This window comes from Pinus tabuliformis, chromosome 3_1, assembly GCF_031772625.1.
Source record: "Pinus tabuliformis cultivar Carrire ecotype Pingquan chromosome 3_1, CPIR1, whole genome shotgun sequence".
NCBI lineage: Eukaryota > Viridiplantae > Streptophyta > Pinopsida > Pinales > Pinaceae > Pinus > Pinus tabuliformis.
In genome coordinates this window covers 60,295,598-60,318,978 of record NC_142301.1, presented here as the reverse complement: position 1 = coordinate 60,318,978, position 23,381 = coordinate 60,295,598, and the positions used below count along the sequence as shown (strand labels likewise).

At 37.4% G+C, this 23,381-nt stretch overlaps 1 protein-coding gene across 5 annotated transcripts; it reads right to left on the bottom strand.

Annotated features, from left to right (window-relative positions):
* Window positions 1-2,417: 2,417 nt before the first annotated feature.
* On the bottom strand, window positions 2,418-13,368 carry LOC149185768 (ran-binding protein 1 homolog c-like). 5 transcript variants are annotated; one of them, XR_016255654.1, is made up of 6 exons: window positions 13,000-13,368; window positions 11,726-11,877; window positions 11,439-11,564; window positions 3,089-3,175; window positions 2,903-2,995; window positions 2,418-2,730 (listed from the first exon to the last, which is right to left on the bottom strand). XR_016255654.1 is itself a non-coding variant. In XM_089410791.1 (5 exons), the coding sequence occupies exons 1-4, from the start codon at window positions 13,173-13,175 to the stop codon at window positions 2,928-2,930; spliced, it is 522 nt and encodes a 173-aa protein (XP_089266917.1). In that variant the 5' UTR covers window positions 13,176-13,368; the 3' UTR covers window positions 2,418-2,730; window positions 2,903-2,927. The 5 variants fall into 5 exon arrangements, 3 of the variants coding, with proteins under 3 accessions (XP_089266917.1, XP_089266918.1, XP_089266919.1); XR_016255655.1 differs by having other exon boundaries at window positions 2,418-2,720; XM_089410791.1 differs by lacking the exon at window positions 3,089-3,175.
* Between the last annotated feature and the right edge of the window lie 10,013 nt (window positions 13,369-23,381).

The window sequence follows — 23,381 nt, the reverse complement described above, 5'->3', positions numbered from 1 at the left end:
ATTGTTCAACGGATTCATCGGGTGCTTTTCGTAATTCCAGAATTTCTTTGTTGAGTGATTTATAGTTAAAGTGATTGAAAGCATGGTCTATCTCTGCAACCAGATGAGCAAGAGAATGAATAGATTTTTCGGGCAGCGTGGCACACCAGTGCATGGGGTGCCCTCGAAGCATGTAGATGAACAACGCGTGGCTCATGTATTCTTCAAAGAATCCAAATCTTTCACATGAGCCTATAATGCTGACCGCGTGCCTAACCAAGCCTACGTAGCCTCCACCATCAAATGTTTTATGAGACAACTTATCCGAGAGCTTTTATGAGATAATGAAGTCATTTCCATAAGACATGCACTCCGGAAGAGCAACTTGGTAGTTAGTCATTATAGATATGTAGAGATTCAAAACAGATCTGAGGACTCAGCTTGTCATTTGGCCCTCCTTCTAGCACCAAAATGTTGACGGTGCTGGACCTGCAAACATGTAAGGGGATCTACCTAGTAAGAAGTCCCAATGAGACATCAAATCGTTTGGTCACTACAACAAAACCAGCGATTTGCGCCAGATTTAGCGCCAGATTTTAGTGCATTTTTTTTTGTAATTGTGATGAGCAACCTGGCGCTAAATCTGGCTCTATTGTACAATTTTTAAAGCGTCCTTTTTTGCACCTGATTTTGCATCCTTTTTCACGCTAGATTTTGCATCATTTTTTACACCAAACTATGCATCATTTTTTGCGTCAAATTTTGAACCAAGATTTGCATCTTATTTTATGACAGGTTTTGCTTCTAGTTTTGTGTCATTTTTTGCATCTATTTTTCATTCTCTTTTGCTTCCTATTTTGTGTCATTCTTTGCTTCCATTTTTGCACCATCATTTGCATCAAGTTTACACTATATTTTGAATCCAATTTAACGTCTTTTTATGCATCTATTTTGTGTCAGTTTTTGCATCTAGTCTTACGCCAGGTTTTGTATCTAGTCTTACACTAGTTTTTGCTTCTATTTTTGCACCAGCTTTGGTGCCTATCTTTGCACCATGTGTTGAATTTGATTTAGCACCAAATTTTGCATCCATTTTTGTGCCCATTTTTGCATCTTTTTTTGGACCATTTTTTACATCCACATTTACGTTTGATTTGTCTCCATTTTTCCCATCTCATTTTGCACCATATTTTGCGTCATTTGTTTCATCCAATTTTGCATCATTTTTAACACCATCTCTTGCATCTAATGTTACATCATTTTGAGCATCCAAATTTGCATTTATATTTGCATCTTATGTTGAGTCATGTGTTGTGTCCACCTTTGCATCTTATTTTGTGTCTAATGGTACATTCAATTTAGAGCCATTTTTTACGTCTACTTTTGTATTTGTTTTTGCACCAAGTTTTGCATCCAATTTTAAGCTATTTTATGCCCCTTTTTGCACCATTTTTTTTGTGTCTACTTGTGTCGAATGTTGCACCATTATTTACACCGACTTTTTCATCCAATTTTGCATTTTTTTGGTGTCTAGTTTTACATCGTTTTCACCATCCAAATTTGCATCTTTTTTTGCCTCATTTTGTGTCCACATTTGCATATAATTTTGTGTCTGAGTTCGAGCCTAAATTTTTATGTGATTAGGAATCATTTTTTATATCCAATATGACATCCTTGGTTTCACCTTTTTCAGCCCCATTTTGCATCTTGTTTTATGTCTTTTCTTACATCTTTTTTTTTCCTTTTTTGCACCCAAGTTTGCATCCCAAATTTACACCATTATTTGCATCATCATTTGGCATATTAATTTGTAACGTTTTTTGCTTCTTTTTAACGCTCAACTTTGCATCTTATTTTACATCTAGTTGTTGTCTTTTTTTGCATCTAATTTGGTGCCCATTTATGTGTCCTTGTTTTTTCCCAATTTGATATCCTTTTGTATGCCATGTTTTGTTCCCTTCTTTGTGTCAACTATTGCACAATTTTTCACTTCTAATTTAAAACACTTTGTATGTCAATTGTTTGCATTTTGTATTAATTCCTAGTTTAACATCCAATTTTACTTTCAATTTTGCATCCATGGTTACATCCGCATTTGACTTCTTATATAGAGTATATTTTTCTTTACATATATGACCCCCTTTATAGATTCATAGTGAAATATATGATAGTTTCTAAATATCATTAAAGCAGATATCACAATTCAAAATCATTTGTAAAGAAATTTAAGAGAAATTGACAACATCCATCCAAAAAAATAACAATGTGTCATTAACAATTTTCAAAACATGTATAAAATAGCAACATAATACTAATAAAATCAGTATTATTTTTAATCAAAACAAGTAAAATTCAAATATGATTAACAAATCAAAATATTTCATGAATATCGTTATTCTACAATAAATTAACAACATACATAAATCAAACTCATCGTATGATTACAAAATCAAAATGTCTCATTGATATAGGGTAAATTCACAACACCCATCTAAACATAGCAATGTCATTCTACACAATAATTTCTTCATAAAAAACAATGCATGTGCATGCCTAGCTACCACCACCAAGATCATCCTCATGATCATCTTGACCATCCTCATTACTCTGATCCACATCATCACCAACACCGCAACTATCATCATCATCTCCTCCTTCACCACCATCATCCCCATCCTCATCCTCATCATCTCCTGATATATGTTGAACATAATTTGGATCATCGTCTTGGCAATCATTACCTATAACATTCTGACAAAAAAAATCGATATTACATGTTAGTATTAATTACATAACACAACGCATGTTTTTGTTATACAATGTTAACCATAAAATGAGGAAAGATATAATATCTAATAGTACTAAAAAATAAAATGAAAATATGGTTTAAAAGTATATTGGAAATCCAACTAAGATTACATACCATAGAGTCCATCCAAACAACAAATTCAACCCATCTCTTTTGCTGCAGCACCTCCTTTTCCAAATGATTTGGAGGTCTTCCATATTTTAGTTCCTATCAATCAGTAAATAGGGAGAAATTAGATAACAATGACTTTCTTCTAGTACAAAATTTATTAAAAAAATATCACATGTTTAATATACTTACAAAGGTTGTTATCAGTGCTTTTAAACCTTTCTGGCCACTACGATGAGTGACTTTTGTCTTGGTTAACCTCGCCTTGGATGCCTTGTCCTTAAACATAAACCAATTCAATTTATTTTCACACAAATACATGTATAAGATACTTATAAGTATTAATACATTCTAAATAATGTTTAATGAAAAATTCAATACCTGAATGCTCTCATTGTCGGCTTTTCTTTGTGCATCCAACTTCTCATATGATTTTACAAGTTCTTTCCATACTTTAAAAGGTATGTCAATAGGTCTTTGTTTCAGTCTTCGATCTTGAGGCATTTTTAAAATTTTTCTTGTTTGGTTAAAAATTTTGGTTAAAAAAAACCGAACAAGTAATTCACATCAATGGCATGGGGACTCTATGGATATGTGTAAAAAAATGGCTATAAAGAAAACATCCAAAAAACATATGAGCTCTCCCTTTGATGGTCACTTGGGGCATATGGCTGGAAAGGAACAACTCCATTTTCGAAAATCAAGGACAATCCTTTCTCAAAGTCCTTCCTAATATTTGCTCCAAATGTCTTAAAATGAAAAACAAAATTCAAACGTCATCCTTAAACATCTCCCTTAATTATAACGTTGGACCATAAATTCTTCACTTTTATTGTTATGGGCTCTGGAATGAAATATGTGTGCACTAATGAAAAAACATTGAGTTTCATTTTTCATAATCACAAACAATGAAAAAAGAATCACACGTAACTAGCATCATTTTGGAAATTTTATATTTATTAAACATCTTTAACATGTTTTCCTCCCATATCTCATAAAAAGGTGTGAAATTTTTTATATACTCTCCAATAAGCACTACAACAAAACCAGCGATTTGGAGGTTTTACACTAAGTTTTTCAACATGGAGCTTACTAGGGCTTGCACCACCGGGGTTATTAGTAAGAATCTCATGAGGTTTGCATAGCCATGATTATTAGAATCAAAATAGTAGGATTTGCACTAAAAAACAGTTCATAGAGCTTTCCTGCTGGGGAGAAAATCACAAGTTCAACTTCTGCAGTGCAGAGCACCGAGAGCTCGTAAGCTTTCTTCAGCAATCCACCTACGTTTCGAAAATGTAGCCTGCCTGCTGACGATGTTCTCAATCCTCTTCCTCTGCATCTTTCCCCTCCCTATTCTTGTATGTCCTCTTTCGTTTTTCCCTCCAAACAAACCCTCTCAAATTGAGAAAGCAGAACAACTCACTCGATGAGAATCCGAATCCAATTATCGCTTCTAACAATAACCCAATACGATACCAGAAGTGATTACACAAAACCTGATTGACTCTTCATTTGTTTGGAAAAGAGCCAAGCATATACTTCTGACGAGGGTTTCCGTCTCAAGTCTGGCTCGCAGGACGTCGCTTAGTCAATTGCGAGAAAAGTTTTCCACCTGCCTGTCACATACGGTTTGTCACACTATATATTAAAATAAGGTTGATCATACTAACAATAAGGTTGTATAGTTTAAAAGGAGGGCTCTCCTGACTGCATTTGGTTGGTTTATAGAAAAGATTGCTGGAATGTGTAATGTGAATGCTCTGCTAACTGTTTTTTAAGCATTTGGAAGTATTAAAACCCCCTAGGATAATTAATGTAAGACCTGTTAATTAATGTGTAAAGATGGCTATTGTCCTTGGGCTACCTTAGCTGTTCGTGTTTAGTGATCTGTGGTATTATGACTCCTCAAGTCACTATTAAACCATGAGAACCATGCCCAGGCAGACTAGTGTGACATTGTGGATGAGAACCAAAACTAGACTCCTATAACCTCCTTTTTCATCCTTTAAATTGCAGAATTAACTGACTGTTCTAGTAATCGTTCTTGAGCACCTGAACATGTGCACCCTAAATAATAAGAATAATACCCTGTAACATATGAATAGTCCATCCTGTGCATGTAGGATATGCACATGAGGTCCAATAAAATCACTAACCAGAATACCAGGTGTTATTAAAGCCTCTACAGGTTGATATATATGAATGTTACAGTGTGCAGGAGTATGATTCAATTCCATACGAAAATACAAAACATCTGATAGGATTTCCTTATACCTCATAGGCAAACAACCATTGTCCCTTCTATAGATGAGCAGAATAAGTGCTTGGTTCTCTACACTAAATAAAGACAAAGTATAGTACTTATTGCTGACAAAATAGGATTTAAATCGCGGTTCAATTGCTTGACATTCAGCTGGTCACAGAATTGTAGAGTGCATAATCATAAGTGATGTTGCGAGCCAGTAGAAGTGCTCTCCTACAAAAGCCTGATCTAGCATATCTCTTACCTTTATTTAGTTGGGATCATCAAGGTAGTTTTGGGCTAGCATACTGATTTTCACATGAGTTAGTTGAGGCCAACAAGAAGACCTAAACCTGGTTAGGTACAGCTAGGTGATTTCTGTTGTAAAACTGTTTGTAATTTGTGACACTGAGAGAGGTATGCTCCCGTAACTGTGCTCGCTTATCATATCATTAGCCCTGCTTGGGTGTAACAGTCATGTAGGAATGTCTACGGCTGGGAGGTGAATCCATCCTTTGGCAACTTGTTTGACAGCCCTTGTCTTTTAAATGATAGGTATTGCGGTCCGGAGCCCATTTTGCATGCTGCTATGTAATTTATATTATGGTTAGAGATGAACTATATCAATGTGCTTAATCATTTGAGATGTTATAACTGGAATGTAATAGTTGATTTACGCTTCTTATATTCTTTCACGGTTACTAGTCTAGAATTGCATTACTGTTCACGCAATTATTAAGTTGGAACTTGGCACCAAAGCTGCTTATGAGAGCTAAGATTTAGGTTTGTGTGCCAGTTGGGCTGCCAGACCTAGTTAAGTGAATTTGGTTCTGTTATGAAAGCGAAGTTTTCATGAGCCCATTGTGATCTGGTTTTGAGAGTGCATTAGAGTTTGTCTATGTGAGAATCATTAGAAAGTTGTATGTGTATGTATGTGAGAGCTCAATACGTTATAGAAGAAAGCGACAACTAGTGACTAAGACTTTAGTTGGTGTACGTCAATCCAGACTGTTGGGTCGTAACCCTTCATAGTCACATGATCCAGAATGTTGGATCAACACGTTATATGTTGTCAGTCATTGTACCCAATGTGCTCAACCAATGAAGTCTATAAAACAAACACCTCAAAATGGCTGACCATAGCATCTGTCTGATTATGACATTCACCCTATATTTTGATCAACCAATTAGGATGCCTTCTATATCGAGCACAGTGTTGAAAAAATTGGCATCGGTAAAAAATTGGCAGAGGGTACAGAAAATATCTTCTCGGAAACATCGGCAAAAAAAATTGGCAAACTGCGGCTCGGATGGTACCGATGAAAAACCAACGATACCAATTTCATATCCCATGACGTTATTCAAGTTTCGATTGGACTCATGTAACAAATATGGGTGTTCCTGACAATCAGAGAACCTAGGGCTGCATGGCCTTGGCAAGCTCAAGATTAGCATGACATCTCCCCCTAAACACAGGGATAAGCGAAGGATGACCTTCTAATTGTTGGTTGGCAAAATGATCCAGCAGCAGTAGATGCACCGAATAAAATTGTGTCTATAAATGTTAAAAGCCATATACTGCAGCAACTACTTGTAACAAATTAACGTCATCAAATAAGGAAGATATTAGGCCATAGAGCAGCATCATTGAAATTGTAACACCACCCAACAGCCCAACATGGTCTCAATGGGTGACGCAGATATATAATCTCCTTAAACTATGGATTCTAACTACATCATAGAGGAAGTTATTAGTTTGGTGCAAAAATCGCTAGGGGTCATCAACTCGGAAAGCTCAGGAGAAAATTAGCAAAAACTGGGAAATCATAAACTCGGAAAACCCAGGATAAATCAAAGAGTTTTGCAACTCAGTGAAAAGTTAAAACATTGTACTGTATGCCAATAGACCAACATGACCTGAATGCTGGATATATATACAGTTTACCTCAAAGAACTATGGAATATAATGACAGAGAAGCCAGATCACCAAATAACTTCTGTTTCCCAAATTTCCACTCAAATCAAGAACTTATACAGCATGAAAATAACCTAGTTTAAACTTTGACCTTTATATTGAGGTCTTGAGATTCTATGAACTATTTTATTAGCTTCAGTAACTCGTTGAGCTTCTCAGATGTAAGTACCTGCTGGAGAGAGATGTTCTTAGTTATAGTGTAGTGGACTATCAGATTTCCAAAACTACTAATAAAATAGAGCTGGTACAGACACATGGAAAGCCAAAATATAAGGATGTACCTGATATTGACTCCTCCATTGAAAGCATAGCGTACGACATTGTCACGAACCCACATGTCAGCAGCTTCAGAAGATGAACTGAGAGTTTCCAGCAAGTCATTAGTAATGCCGACCATGACTTGAATATCAGAGCCGATCAGAGCCTCCAAGACCTTGGGATCTGCATCAAAGAGCTTCACTTTCATAATGTGATTGGCCTGTAGCAGCTTCACAACAATAGAGGGAGCCAGTCTTTGTGATGACAGAATTCCCCAGTTCACACCAATGTCACCCAACACACCAAAGCTGGATGCCCAGATTATCCATGTGAATGATACCAGTGTTCTTGCATTGTAATAAAACATCTTCATATGCTCTGTATGCCACAATGTCAATGTGCAAACTGCATTTCATGCTGTCTGTGAGGAAGACAGGGTATATGCTATAGCGTAAGATGTTTGGAGAGACCCACATTGCTGTGAATATCAGGTATGATATCCCCATCTGAATGAAACTGACCCACAAGCTTCCATTGGGACTTGGGCATGGTTCACTGTGACCCACAGTAAGCATAGTTTTATTACGTTCTATGATTGAAGGTGAAACTTTACAAACTTCCATGGGATCTGGAAATAGTTTTAAAAATGACACACTAACCATAGATTTATTATTTTTTAACTGTATGATTTAAGGTGATACTTTACACGAGGAACTACATCTGTTCATCAATTTGTCAAGAAGCATGGCCTACAATTCAATTGCTCTAAGCCTATCACTTCTTCCACCTGTCAAATAAATTGTTTCCTGTTTGTTTAGTTGACTATGGTTCTAATAAATATACTATTGTTTGATGTAAAAAGACAAAACAAAACAAAAAATATGGAAAGTTGTGACCCCATTTTCTAACTACAAATTGAAATCGGATTACCATAGTGACCACCTCTGCTTATTGGAATCAAAAAGGGGGCGGGTTAACCCAATACGATACCAGAAGTGATTACACAAAACCTCATTGACTCTTCATTTGTTTGGAAAAGAGCCAAGCATATACTTGTGACGAGGGTTTCCGTCTCAAGTCTGGCTCGCAGGACGTCGCTTAGTCAATTGCGAGAAAAGTTTTCCACCTGCCTGTCACATATGGTTTGTCACACTATATATTAAAATAAGGTTGATCATACTAACAATAAGGTTGTATAGTTTAAAAGGAGGGCTCTCCTGACTGCATTTGGTTGGTTTATAGAAAAGATTGCTGGAATGTGTAATGTGAATGCTCTGCTAACTGTTTTTTAAGCATTTGGAAGTATTAAAACCCCATAGGATAATTAATGTAAGACCTGTTAATTAATGTGTAAAGATGGCTATTGTCCTTGGGCTACCTTAGCTGTTCGTGTTTAGTGATCTGTGGTATTATGACTCCTCAAGTCACTATTAAACCATGAGAACCATGCCCAGGCAGACTAGTGTGACATTGTGGATGAGAACCAAAACTAGACTCCTATAACCTCCTTTTTCATCCTTTAAATTGCAGAATTAACTGACTGTTCTAGTAATCTTTCTTGAGCACCTGAAGATGTGCACCCTAAATAATAAGAATAATACCCTGTAACATATGAATAGTCCATCCTGTGCATGTAGGATATGCACATGAGGTCCAATAAAATCACTAACCAGAATACCAGGTGTTATTAAAGCCTCTACAGGTTGATATATATGAATGTTACAGTGTGCAGGAGTATGATTCAATTCCATACGAAAATACAAAACATCTGATAGGATTTCCTTATACCTCATAGGCAAACAACCATTGTCCCTTCTATAGATGAGCAGAATAAGTGCTTGGTTCTCTACACTAAATAAAGACAAAGTATAGTACTTATTGCTGACAAAATAGGATTTAAATCGCGGTTCAATTGCTTGACATTCAGCTGGTCACAGAATTGTAGAGTGCATAATCATAAGTGATGTTGCGAGCCTCATTGCTCAAAGTCTAAGGGTCTTGCGAGCCATAATCACAGCCATGTATGGCATATCTTGTGATTATGGCATTTTATGAGGTCAATTCTTGTGAAGACATTTCGGTTTATAATAAATTTTGAACCTCAACAGAGTTTTGGCAAGACCTGGCTGAGCTAGGACATCAACAACACAGCTGATATGAATGACATAATCTAGCCTCAAGAGGGAGCCTCTTTTGTTTCATCACTCTAACAATCTATGAAGTGGTGGAAAGCATAAAAACTTCCCCTTGAATATGACACCTAAACTGAGTACAAATCCTAAATGATGCAGCCCTTGGTGCATGTCTCTCAAAGTATCGATATTTCAAATGTTGAAAGCTCTTGTGCCCATTTGATATGCATTCGATTGCAGTTCCCCTGAAGAAAGAATCTTATAAAGGTGAGGTCATGGCCAATATGTTAGCCATATCCATTGGAGTTGCCATTGCTTGACAACTTTAGTGTGATCAGTCCCACCATGATTCACATGGGCTTCTACTCAACACTGGCTGTTGCTATTGTAAGAGTCTTCAAGCTCGTTGAACCCATAGTATTGATAAGTGTATTCTTTGGGTCTCTGGTTTTCAAATTCTGCCTATGTTTTCCTCTCAGTATCATTATTTCAAATGCTGAAAGCTCTAATTCCCATTGCTGTGTATTTGATTGTGGTTTCCCTGAAGAAAGAAGCTTATAAAGGTGAGCCCGAGGCCAATATGTTGGCCATATCCATTGGAGTTACTATTTCAGCTTATGGGGAGGCCAAGATGTATGCATGGGAGGTGATTCTCCAGTTAAGTGCAGTTGCATGTGAGACTACCCAATTGGTTCTCATACAAATTCCACGAACATCAAAAGGGATTAAGTTGAATCCCATCACATCTTTGTTGCTCCTTGTTGCCTTGTTTTTCTCAGCACCCCCTGGGCCTTAGTAGAATACCCATTTATGATAATCAGGGCCTCTTCCTTTGATTTGGATTACATGACATTTCTGCTTGTGCCTTGGCTCTTAATCTTGCAGTGTTTCTTCTGATAGGAAAGACTTCAGCCTTGACTATGAATGTTGCTGGTCTTGTCAAGGACTGGCTGCTCATAACATAATCTTTGTCTGTAATAAATGAAAAGGTTACATTCATAAACTTGAGTGGGTGTGGACTGGCTTTTCTGGCTGTCTGTTACTATAATCATTTGAAACTTCAAGCTCTCAAGTCCAATGACAACCAACCAAAGTACCTCAGCAGTGCAGCTGATGCCAATGATGAAGGAGAAGGTTTGATAATGACAAGTGGGAGATTCTCAATCAGAGATTCAGAACCAGTAGAGAAAAATCAAACTCAAGCTTCAGGATTAGGTATTTAGATCATTAATATTGTCTTGTGCTAGAGATTACTGTTCTTGGATTGGCTCCTCTATGCCCAGATCTATTTGCAGGGAACAGGCCAATCATTCACAGTGAAGAAGATAATGACAAGATTAGTGTATAATGATGGACAGGATGGTGCCATGGTGCCAACCTAAATCTCAAGTAAGGAGACATCTGTTCATCAATTTGTCAAGAAGCATGGCCTACAATTCAATTTCTCTAAGCCTATCACTTCTTCCACCTGTCAAATAAATTGTTTCCTGTTTGTTTAGTTGACTATGGTTCTAATAAATATACTATTGTTTGATGTAAAAAGACAAAACAAAACAAAAAATATGGAAAGTTGTGACCCCATTTTCTAACTACAAATTGAAATCGGATTACCATAGTGACCACCTCTGCTGATTGGAATCAAAAAGGGGGTGGGTTATGCACAATCCTCCGTATCATTTGCTATTACCAGAGATAATTAAAGCCACCTTAAACTCAAGTCTTAACTATGCTGATAGGGTGTTTGGGGAGGGGGATCCCTTACCAACCCACTATAATCTGCACAAAAGCATCCTAAGAACATATGCAAAATCAACCCTTCAATGAAATGATCCAAGAATATAGGTACTCAAACATTGATTTTATCAAAGAAAAATACAAGACAGAAAGAAAAGATCATAACAAGGATTAGAAGAGTCTAAGAACAGTGCTCACTGTCTACAGAGCCAAGACGAATGCAGAAGAGTTCTTCCTTCAGTTCCCCATCTGAGAAATCAGTTGCATGCCAGACCCAAGTTTTATCACTACCTGCGTGCTCCTGAAGTGACATTGGGGAATGAACTGCAAGGCAAAAAAAAAAAAAAAACAATATAATCCAGATAATAAGGATCAACACAAATTCTCGGCACAGAAAGCCTCTTAAAACTTGGACGTAAGATAAGCTATTACAATCTCAGGGGGGAAATTACACAAAAAAAAAACAAACAAACAAATTTACATACTTAAATGGTTTGCACATATTTTCAATGTCTTGGATTGCCTCATGACCAGCCGAACCTTTGTAGTATCCTTGTGCTTGAGAAACTTTACTGTTCCTACACCACGCTCCTTCCATTGATTCCCATCCTTGTCAAACCTGTACAGCTTCGCCTTCCTACAGGGTCAAACATATAAAAGAGAATGGGAATATTAATAAACAATGAAACTGCATTAGGATCATTTTAAGAGCCCATGACATCCATTAGAAGTAACGTCCGCAATATCCCACCATATCAAATGCATTCAAAGATAAATTACCAACGACCTATTAAAAACACAAGAGATATTCCTTAACATTACCGAAAAGGATCCCACAAAAAAGCTCAATAATAACATCAAACATGTAAGAATACAAATCATCAACTATTTAATAACAAAAGAATGCTCATCCCATACATCCCCATAAAGTACAGAAATGATCAACAGCCTGTTCAAAACATCATAGAAAGTCAACGAAAACAGTTGACAGAAGACCAAAACAGACATATGCCTGAATCATACCACCTCACAACATAAAAAGACAAATCACCCTAATGCCAATAACCAAAAGACAGATTATCAAATAGGCCCAATTCAGTATTCAATGGCTAATCCAAAAACCAAAAAATACGAAACCCCATATGCTTAACAATAACAAATGACCATCACACCCCCCACTAAACCAGAATAACAGAGAAACCATCATAGATTCTTCAAAGACATTGAAAAAAGGATGGCCTATAGTTCAACAAAATATAAAAAGACTCGTCAAAATACAAAACCCCCAATGATAACAAATAAACCATCAAATGCATCCCCGAAAAAATCTTCATCGGCAGCCTATCAACATAGGAAAACAATTATTACAGACCATAATGAGATAAAAAAATGCTGATCAAAATATCAATGGGACATCAAAACAACAAGAAACTCACAAAATACACAGAAAAGCAAAACCCTAATTACCCGATAAAACAAACCATAGCCCGCTAAATGCATCTACCATAGAGTTTCTTCAACACCCCATTGAAATGACAAATCCGATCATCATCAACTGGCGAACAAAACATCGAGAACCCGATAAAAACAGATCTTACTAAAAAGGAGAAAATTAGAAGTAAATAACTGCCCAAATGCATCTTCCTTATAGTCAAGGTCCCATTTATGTGCACAGGAAAAGGGCCACCGAAGAGGCCATGAAAACAACTTTCAACTGAGAAAACAAAATCATGAAATAGCCATGGATTAAGAAATTTACATGTCAAGAAGGACATCCTCCTCTTCTTCGCCCGTGGTGACAGTAACCTCCTCAAGCTTAACAATGGGTGCAACCTGAGCTCCAGTGTCCTCTTCCTTTCCGGCATCATCCTCGTTCTCTCTCGAATCGTCATCTACTGCCCGTGTAAGAACAGGATCCTCCTGAGTTCCAGCCATCCCAATACCATATAGTGCACAGAGGGAGGGCTTGAATGAAATCGATGGATCCAAAATATGCCAGAAACTCGCCCAATATCAGACACGAATGCGAAACCCCGAGGATTTTGGACAAAGGATTTAACTGTGCAAAAATGCTTCGAAGGCAAAGGGCAAAGAGGTCGACGGAGAGAAAACACTCTATATAAGGGTTTTTGAGTTCGATGGAGAGAAAACACTCTATATAAGGGTTTTGAAGAGGGAAGGCCGGTAGCTGTTAAAGATTGAGAGTAAAAGTAGCATCGTTAAAGATACTATAATAAATTATTACAGGGATGGTTGGGGGGTTTCAAAGGGAGAGAAGGCCATGGAATAACCCCTAAATCATCTCCAACATGATAGGCCTACTTCATTCATGTTGTCATGTTGGGACCAGAGGTTGTTGTGCGTTTTTTGTTTTCGCAATTTTGAACTCTTTCCTCGGTGATATATTATTGTGTTTATTGTAATAATAATGGGATGGGGTTGAGGGGTTTGTAAATGAGATAAATATGGAAAAGTAATTAGAAATATTGGTTTTAAATTATTATAATAAGTATTGTTGTGGTTGATCCATGATAAGTTGTAGGGTAGTTGGTTTGTATGGGGTTTAGTTGTTACGAGGTCTTAAGTTCAAATGTCATGGGGAGGGGTTGAGAATGGAAGTCATTTTGGGGGCATCAAAACTATTCTAAGGGGCATCTTCCACTGAGCTTTACACAATCCTCGATGTTGAGGATGAAAATAATATGAATATGCCAAGCTCACTCTACAGCCTAGTATGGTTACAGCCATGTTTGTCCATCATTCCAAGGGGCATCTTCCACTGAGCTTTACACAATCCTCAATGTTGAGGATGAAAATAATATGAATATGCCAAGCTCACTCTACAGCCTAGTATGGTTACAGCAATGTTTGTCCATCATCAAAGTTGAAATTTTGCTAGTGTCTGCCAAAATAAATTTAAAAAGAAAAAATACAAAAAAAAAAATACAAAACATTTAAATAATGTTTGCTCATAAAAAATAATTGCCAATGAAGAAATTGGATCCCTCTCCGCTCATATTATATCTATATTTAAGATGGGTCTATGCTAGTGGATAACACAAAAATCACAAAGTGAAGAAGAGTTTAAATCAAGTCAAAGCAAAACTTTGGGACTAGCGCAATTCATCTAACTTCTATTGAAATGCGGTATTTATACGTGTAATGTGATCTAGATATATATATATATATATATATATATATAGATATATATATATATATATATATATATATATATATATATATATATATATATATAGTGTAATTGCTATTATGTTGTTAAATGGTTGTTTAATTAATGTTGGTTATTCGATGGCAAGATGGTTTTGTAACTCTTAATGATGTAATTGTTCATCTTCTTGGTTGTAGTGTGCCATGTTGTTGACATACAAATATTGTAATGGAGCCAAAAGAAAATGACAGTAAAGCATAGTTGGAAGTTATAAGTTTATCCTCCTGGAAAAGCAAAATTGTGGAGTTAAAGAACCACTTCTAGGAAATCAATTTCCATCACATCCATAGGGAGCTAAATACAACTGTAGATTCTCTCTAAAAAAGAATTATTTGTCTGGAGACAGGTTACATATATTATGATGAATTAGTTGGCAACCCAGTTCAAAGTTCTCATTCGATGCCCATATACTAATATGGATCAGCTTTAAGTCAAATTTTCAATTAGTTATCAACTAGCTTACTATAAATTTCAAGTGAGTCTACATTCAGCTTTCAATTAGCCTCAAATACAATGTCTTTCTTTTTCTCTTGACAGGGGCCTCTTCATGGTTGTATAATACACTTTCGGGAATTTTTTGTTACAGGCTAATGTCATTTCTAGTCACTGTCTTCATTTTTCTCATAGTAGGGCCCTCTTCGTGGTTGTATAATACACTTTCTACAATTTTTGGTTGCATGCTATTGTCATTTCTAGTCAGTCTTATAATTTGCAGAAGAAAAAAAAATTGTAAAACCCTGGTTTTACAACAACTTCTTTTTCTCTTCTTCTGGCAACCCATTGTAATGATAGAAGTTACAATATTTTTGTCAATGTTTGTGCTTTTTTTCTTCCTCGTGAATAACAAAAGGGTCCTTTTTTTCTATAGTAATAAGAAGAAGAAGAATAAGAAGAAAGATATTGTAATGGTTATGTCATGGTTGTCATTCCTAAATATAAGCAGATATAGGATAAGCATGCATGCATATTAGAACTTGGTGCGCATGGATGGAATTCAATGTGCCAAATGATGTAGATGTTTCATAAGCATGGGGTGTGACATTTCAACCCTAGTTATCAATAGTGATGAGAGGCCACCAAGGACAATACCCCTTGGACCCTATGATAAGTGTTGCACATTTTGGTGTTAGGAGTGGAAGGGTAAGCTTGGTTCGAGGAGGTTGGTTATGGGATGTTTTTTGGTGCACATGAGGTTGTGCATCAACTACCATGGCTACACTTGAATTAGTGGGTCTTTACAAAAATAAAGTGGGAGAGTTAAGTTTTGTGAACAAAAGTAGCGTATGGGTGATATTTGCATTGATCACTTGTGTTAGGAACCTTTTTAGGCAAGTTAACTAATACTTGGAAGGTGTGAACCATGTAATTTAAATAATTCAATAGTGTCCTCCTTCCTTCAAATGAAGCAACAAAGCCAAGAACGTGACTATCAAATAAATATTAGCCCCCTATTGAGCCCTTGTTGCACATTTACAAATTGCTCAGACATTGATGTCATGGTGTTTCACACTAAGTATATCTAAGATTACATGTGATAGTATATGCCTCATTTTAGTACTAACAACTTCATTAGTTTTGTTCTTATATATTACATACTTTTTTCATTTGTGGTTGTTATGTATGTGATGTTTATAATAATTACAAAACTAACTATGTGAAAGCATCCCTAACATAAATTTTCATTTGGCACTAATAATATTTTCCTTACAACCCCCTTCCTTCATTGGCGGTGGGAAGGAAGCTGATCCTTCCTTCCCCCCACACCCCCCTTCCTTCCTTTGGAAAGAGAGGTAAGAGCAAGAGTTGGAAAGATGCCGGAAAGAATGCCTACCTTTGGTAGTTGTGTTGTCGTATCGAGAGAAAGAAAGTCAGTTACCTGTCGTCCTCCCTTCGGTAGATGAATGCCTACCTTTGGTAGTTACCTTCGGTAGGAGAGAAAGAAAGTCGGTTACCTACGCTTCGCTTCGGTTGCCGTATCGAGAGAAAGAAAGTCGGTTACCTACGCTTTGCTTCGGTTTGGTAGGAGAGAAAGTCGGTATGAGTACTTTGGGTGTTGTTGGTTGTTCTTTTTTTTCGAACAACTGTTACTTGTTTGAAGAAAGAAGTCTATCTTACTCTGAAAGAGGTAAGGGGCGGCACCACAGGAGAACGGAACACTCTCCGGAGGAGCCATCAAAGGTACGAGTTCAAGAAAAAAGATAAGCGGTAAGCGATCATAGGGCGAGGATAGGGGAAGGCACGCTTGAGGGCCGTCTGGGCGAGGGTGGGGTACGGGTAGGGAGAGGGGGGAAAGGACAGGGGAATAAGAGAAAGGAGAAAAGAAAAAAGAATAAGAGAGAGGAAATAAGGGAAAGGAGAAAGCAATCGACATTAAATTCAACAACTAAAAAGAGGCTCTTTGAGCCATGGCTAGCTCTCAGAGAATTTCATTCTCTTCGAGCTCTATACATATTATACTCGTCTAGACATATGATACTCGCATCTCTACGTTTCACTTCTTTACTCTCTTCTCTACCGAGATAAAGATCTAGATCTAGTATAACTTAGCCATTCCAATAGCCAATAGTCTTTAGTCCTATTTAGTACCCTTCTAGTAGTCCCCTTGGCATAGTAGGTAGATATTGATTCCTTGCCCATGCATGAAGTTCCATAGCAAGAGATTAGAACCACTTCACCATTGACCTTAGCATATGGAAGGATATGGTTTCCATTAGCGGTGTCTCGCTTTTATGGATCTTTTTATCCATTTGCGTAGGCTTATCTCATAAAAGCTCACCTTTCTCTCCCATGAGGATTTTCCTCATAGAAGATTGCCTTTCTCTCCTGCACAACTTTTATGTTTTTCTCAATGGATATTTATCTCCAATCCATCCAACTTATCTAGAATTAAATCGAGAAGCTTTACCATGAAAGAATTATCCTTTCCCATTCACCAATGTGATTTGGCAAGAATCTCATCTCTTGGTGTCTCGCTTTTCCAAGTGATTAATTTATTAATAATGTATTTACTTTTTATATTACACATCATACCTAACTTTTCTCAGCTTAGGTTTGCAAAGTTTGACACACAAGGGAGGGGTGTTACATTTTGGATCCCTCTCTTTCCTTAAGATCCCTCCAACTGCAGCTAGAGTTCTTAGATGACTGTAAGGAGGAAGCCCCTATTGGAAAGGGACAGACAGTTTGAAGGTGTCTATCTTGTTGGTAATTCCTATATCGAAAAGTTGTATTTTCATAGTCCAGGGGTTGGGAATACATAATTCCCATCCACTTGAGCTCAATTTTATCTCGCAAAACTTCATTGGGATCTACCTAAACACATATGCAAACATAGGTGAAAATGCCTTTCAAAAGTCTTTCCCTGTCTACTTTGACGAATCTTCCAATAAAATTGCCCACTTTTTCTAAGAGATCTAGATGGGTAAAGTGAATGGGAAAACTGGGAATCTTACCCATACTAGAGTAGTCATCGGCAACATAGTGAGAGGATTGAAGTTGGGAAACCATGGCTTCACTAGAAGACCAACTCATCCCCAAAACCATGGACCTTGGTCAAGGATTTTTTTCTTATCCTCAAGACATTTGAAGATCACCACAAAAAAACATGGGTCTACATCCACCCAAACCGGCGTTCATCCAATCCTATCATAATCGAACAGAAAAACGCTACTTTTTCAATAGAAAATGGGGAATAAAAGTATCACCCAAGGATAATGACCATCGCATCAAGCGCTCAATCATAAGGGAGGAGCAATAATTTGACAATCACACGTCCTTGATTTCTGTTGATTTAACTCTGAACACTCACGTAATATTCTCTTGCTTGGCGAATTAAACACCACTGCATGGAATGGACGAGGATTGAGCCGAACCCTGGATGAAGCCCACTTCATTCTCATCTAAACACAAAACTATATATACATCAAAGCTATTACAATAGATTCTGACTGTCAACACCTCGAGGCTCTGTTTATATGTGGCTACCTTTTATGGTTACTATTGAATGTGTGATTGGCAATAGTAATGGCAACTTAGGGCTGCCAAATTTCCTTCGATTCCCTCACTACATCCTAACACAAATAGTTGTTCAATGCCTTGGTTGTCTTTCAAAACTGGTAGGCAGCGTCTTCTTTGATATTTCTCGATGGTTTTAATTCCACTACAATCACAACTTTCATTTACATAAACTTCGTGTTTTCGCACGAGCGACGATTGTTCCAAGGTGAAATGTCACTTGGATGGTTTCAATGTTGTTGACCCATCATAACTAACTAACGGATATGCCCATTACAATTTTATACCACCCCATTATCAATATCAATTATGCATGGGAACCAATTAAAGCAACTTTTCACATTAATTTTATATGAGCATGAGAACATGTGTTAACAAGCAGCCCATAAAGCCTCATTTTGAATGCCATAGTCACTTAGAAGGAATTCCTCTTGTAGTAGCATCCTCCCTACTAAACTTTGCTAGTGCTAACATTAGAACCACCATTACAACAAGATATCTTTCTAGTGTTGACAACACCATTATAGTAAGATACCTCAAGAGAGACAGAAAATTTAAAAAGTATGATAGTAATACGTATCCAGAAGATGGTATTGAAACTAGTAATTGTTCACGAATCCATAAGATTGTAAGGTCATTCTCATTATCATAATCATTGTCATCATCATCACCATCATCCTTGTCATTGTTATTGCCATCATTACATTATCATCATAATCACCATTCATGCCATCATCATCATCATTATGGACATTGTTTGCAATTGTTCATAATTGTAGATGTTGTAAGAAATATCATCAACCCAAAAAATGTGATCAGTGCTAGAAAAGGGTTGTTTAGGACACATTGATATACGTAAGAGAAATAACAACTCTATTTTTGACAGATGATCGATGATGATCATCATCGCCACCATTATCATCGTCATTGTCATTTTTATCATCCCCATCATCATCATTCATGTAATTTCTATCGACATTGTTGTAATCATGCATCATCATCATTCATGCCATTATTGTTTTTGATGATGACCTAGATGAAAATGAATGATCATGACACCAAAGATAATGCTTATGATTATGACAATGACAACATCTAAAATTGGGAAGATTCGCCAATGTCATTAGCATCGTCATCATCATAATCATTGCCATCATCATCATTGTCATTGTAACCACTATCGTCTTTATCATCATAATCACAATTCATGTCATCGCCATCATCTTCATTTTCATCATTGTCAATATTATTGACATTGTCATCAATTGTTCATAATTGTCAATGCCATAAGGAATATCATCAATGCAGAAAATATGATGAGTGTTGGAAAAGGGATGCAAAAGCGAACATAGAAATGGGGGCAACAATAGAAATAAAATTGGATGAAAAGTGGATACAACATAAGTAGATGCACAACAACATGAAAAACCTGACACAAAAGTGGATGCAAAAGTAGATGCAGTTGTCAATGCAAACTTGGATGCAAACATGAAGGCAAAATTGGAAGCAAACATGGGTCCAATGGTAGGTGTAAAACTTGGCACAAATTGTGGTGAAACAAATGTGGATGCAACAACGGAAACAAAAGTATATGAAAAAATGGATGAAACAAAAGTGGATGCAATAGGGGATGCAAACGTGGAAGCAAATGTGGTTGCAATGGTAGGCGCAAGATATGGTGCAACAAAAGTGGATGTAACAATAGACAAAAAATATGCAAAATAAGATGCAAAAATGGATGTAAAAGTGGAAGCAAACATTGATGCAACAGGCAAAACAAAATTGGATGCAAAAAATGGATATAATGTAAGTAGATGCAAAAGTAGATACAAAACGAGATGCAAAACCCAATGCATAAACCTGACATAAAAGTGGATGCAAAAATAGATGCAATATTTGATGCAAAAGAGGATGTGAACATGGATGCAAAATTGGAAGCAAACGTGGATACAACAGTGAGTGCAAAACATGGTGCAAATTGTGGCATAACAAAAGTGGATGTAATGATAGATGCAAAAAAAGAATCAAAGTATGATGCAAATGAAGATGTAAAAAGGGATGCAAAAAGTGAAATTTAAAATGGGTGCAACAGTGGATGCAAAATTGTGTGCAAAAGTGGATGCAATAGAAGTCGATGCAAAAGTAGATGCAAAACGAGACACAAAACCCGATGCAAATCCCGGTCCAAAATTGGATACAAAAAGGGATGCAAAAATAGATGTAGTAGTTGATGAAAACCTAGACGCAAATGAGGATGCAAACGTGGATGCAAAATTATAATCAAAAGTGGGTGCAAAAGGAGGTGCCAAACTAGGCGCTAATTGTGGCACAAAAATATTAGATGCAATAGTGGGTACAATAATAGATGCAAAAGAGGATGTAAATATGGATGCCAAACAAGAGGGCAAAGTGGATGCAACAAAAGTAGATGCAAAATTTTATGCAAAACTAGACACAAAACACGATGTAAAACTTGGCGCAAAAGGGATGCACAAATGGATGCAAAAAATGATTTAAAAAAGGATGCAAAAAAGGATGCGAAAGTCGATGCAAGTGTAGGTGCAAAAAGTGGATGCAAATGAGGATGCAAAAGTATATCAAACAAAATTAGGTGCCAAACTTGATGCAAAACCTGGAACAAAACCTGGTGTAAAGGATGACACAAAACTTGGCATAAAATTTGGTGCAAAACGTGGTGCAAAACCTATTGCAATACCTGGTGCTAAACTTGGTGTAAGATTTGGTGCAAAACTTGATGCAAATTTTGTGTCAAGTTTTGCACCATATTTGATAAATGGATGCAAATAACACCAAAAATGGGCTCTAGATGCAAAAAAAGAAGTAAAAAGGGACGCTAATCGCTGGTTTTGTTGTAGTGGGTGTAGGAGTTCCAGCAGTGGGTCGTATGGTAATGCCTTGACCGCGATTTCGCACAGAGACAAGTAAGATGACTCTGTTGGTAGCAAGGTTGTGACAGCTATAGTGAGTCTAGGAAGGTGCATGAGAGGTTCTAACACATGGAGGTTGAGATGATTGCACCCCTTGGCAACCTATAATAGTACTCAGATTGGAAGGGAACACACGAGCGAAGATGCATCACAAGCTGGAAATCAAGTTAGCTGGCAATCCAAAGTGATGGTTAAATCAACAACACATTTTAGAAAGATTCATACATACTCATACATAATAGTCCATACATGCATGCGTAAGAAAGCAAATACATATGCCATTTAGAGTAAACAAGATAGCTAGAATACAATAAAACATATGCATGAAACGTGTTGGCTCTTATTATATAAAGAAGTGTAAGTTCCAGTCATACAATACATCCATGTCGAACCACTAGCTCCAATAGTGGAACGTTATAGCCACATCCGCCTGTTCCTCCAAAGAGATGTACTAGATCTATGCAGTGGAGAAGCCAAGGCGCGTTACAATACTATCCAAGCTCTCTCCAAGATAGTCTTATTGGAAGCTTGGTTGACCAAGCCTATACAATGAGTTATGAGGGACTATTTATAGCAAAGGGTGGGGTGACCTTTGACATTCCCCTTTGTGATAGTTAAACTACCCTCATGACTTTTCATCTACTCTATGACTGTTACATCCAACTATCTACACTTGACTTACACTTGACAAGACATACATTACAATGCACATGTACTCATGTGAGACTACATGGATTGAGCAAGCCAAGAAAGACATCACTAAAACTCGGTCCGTTGTGATGAGACCAACTCTTTGACATGCTTGTGATGGTGAAGGTGGTGAGATGATGCCAAGCTTGGTCGTCCGTGATGGTGCACATGCACTCCATTGTGACCTCTTGCTGAAGCAAATACTTGCCTTCGTTGCATCCGAGTGCATTGGTATGGTTCCTCCATCTGAATTGTCTTCTAGCATGCACATGGTCTTTAGGTGCGGATGAACCGCCAACACACTGATGCATAGTGTCCATGCTGATTTTCCAGTGTGTGTTGGTGGTCATGCGCATCAACTGTCAACTACATGTTCAACTCTCGTCGGACTTGCTTCTTGTCTTCGCCTTGGTGAGTGTGCTGAATGGGTTAGATCACATGCATGCGCACAATGACATGCATGTTGTTGAATCCCTTGCATGCGATCAACAACACTGCTCACCATGTATACTTCGGGCCAGCTACTGGGATAGATCTACAACTTATACAGGCGTAGTTTCATCCATGAGTGCATGTTGCACCCACTGCTATTCCTGTTCCTGTTGCAACTCATTCGTCTATCTGTGCAGCTTCATGTTCTTCCTTGAGTTGTCGCTTCAACACATGCAACTCCTTCTTTGTTCCATTCTCTATCTTCGCGCGATCTTCATGTCGCACCGTCACTTGATAGCCTGAGTCTCCAAAGTTGCTTTCATCATTAGTGGATTTGCTTGAGCTCGCAACTTTGTTCTGCCTCTGTGTTGTCAACAACCTTCGTCTTACATTCGTTGCATTTATTATGCTACCTTCAACTGTTGTTCATGATGTTGGTCATTGTGATGTTGTTGTTGTTATATCTTGATGTCCTTCTCTACGAACAACTTGATCTCTCCGTGGGTAGGCAAGTTCATAGACACTTGATCGACTGCATCCCCAAGTACGCTTTGAACGGTGTCTTCATCTCTACTCTCCTAGAAACCATTGTACCTATATTGCTGAGAGGAAGATGAACACCTGCAATACTTGGAGACATGGCAACACTCATGGCAAGAAATCTGTTAGTGGAAAACCAAAATGAACTTGAGAACTAACATGCAACATACTTGTGTGACTGGTCATGAAGGTTGCGTAATTTCGGTCGGTACATCGGGAGACTGATTGCCAAAACTGTGCAAGGCACAGTCTGGGCTGCTAGGAGACTGACTAACTACTGGAACTATG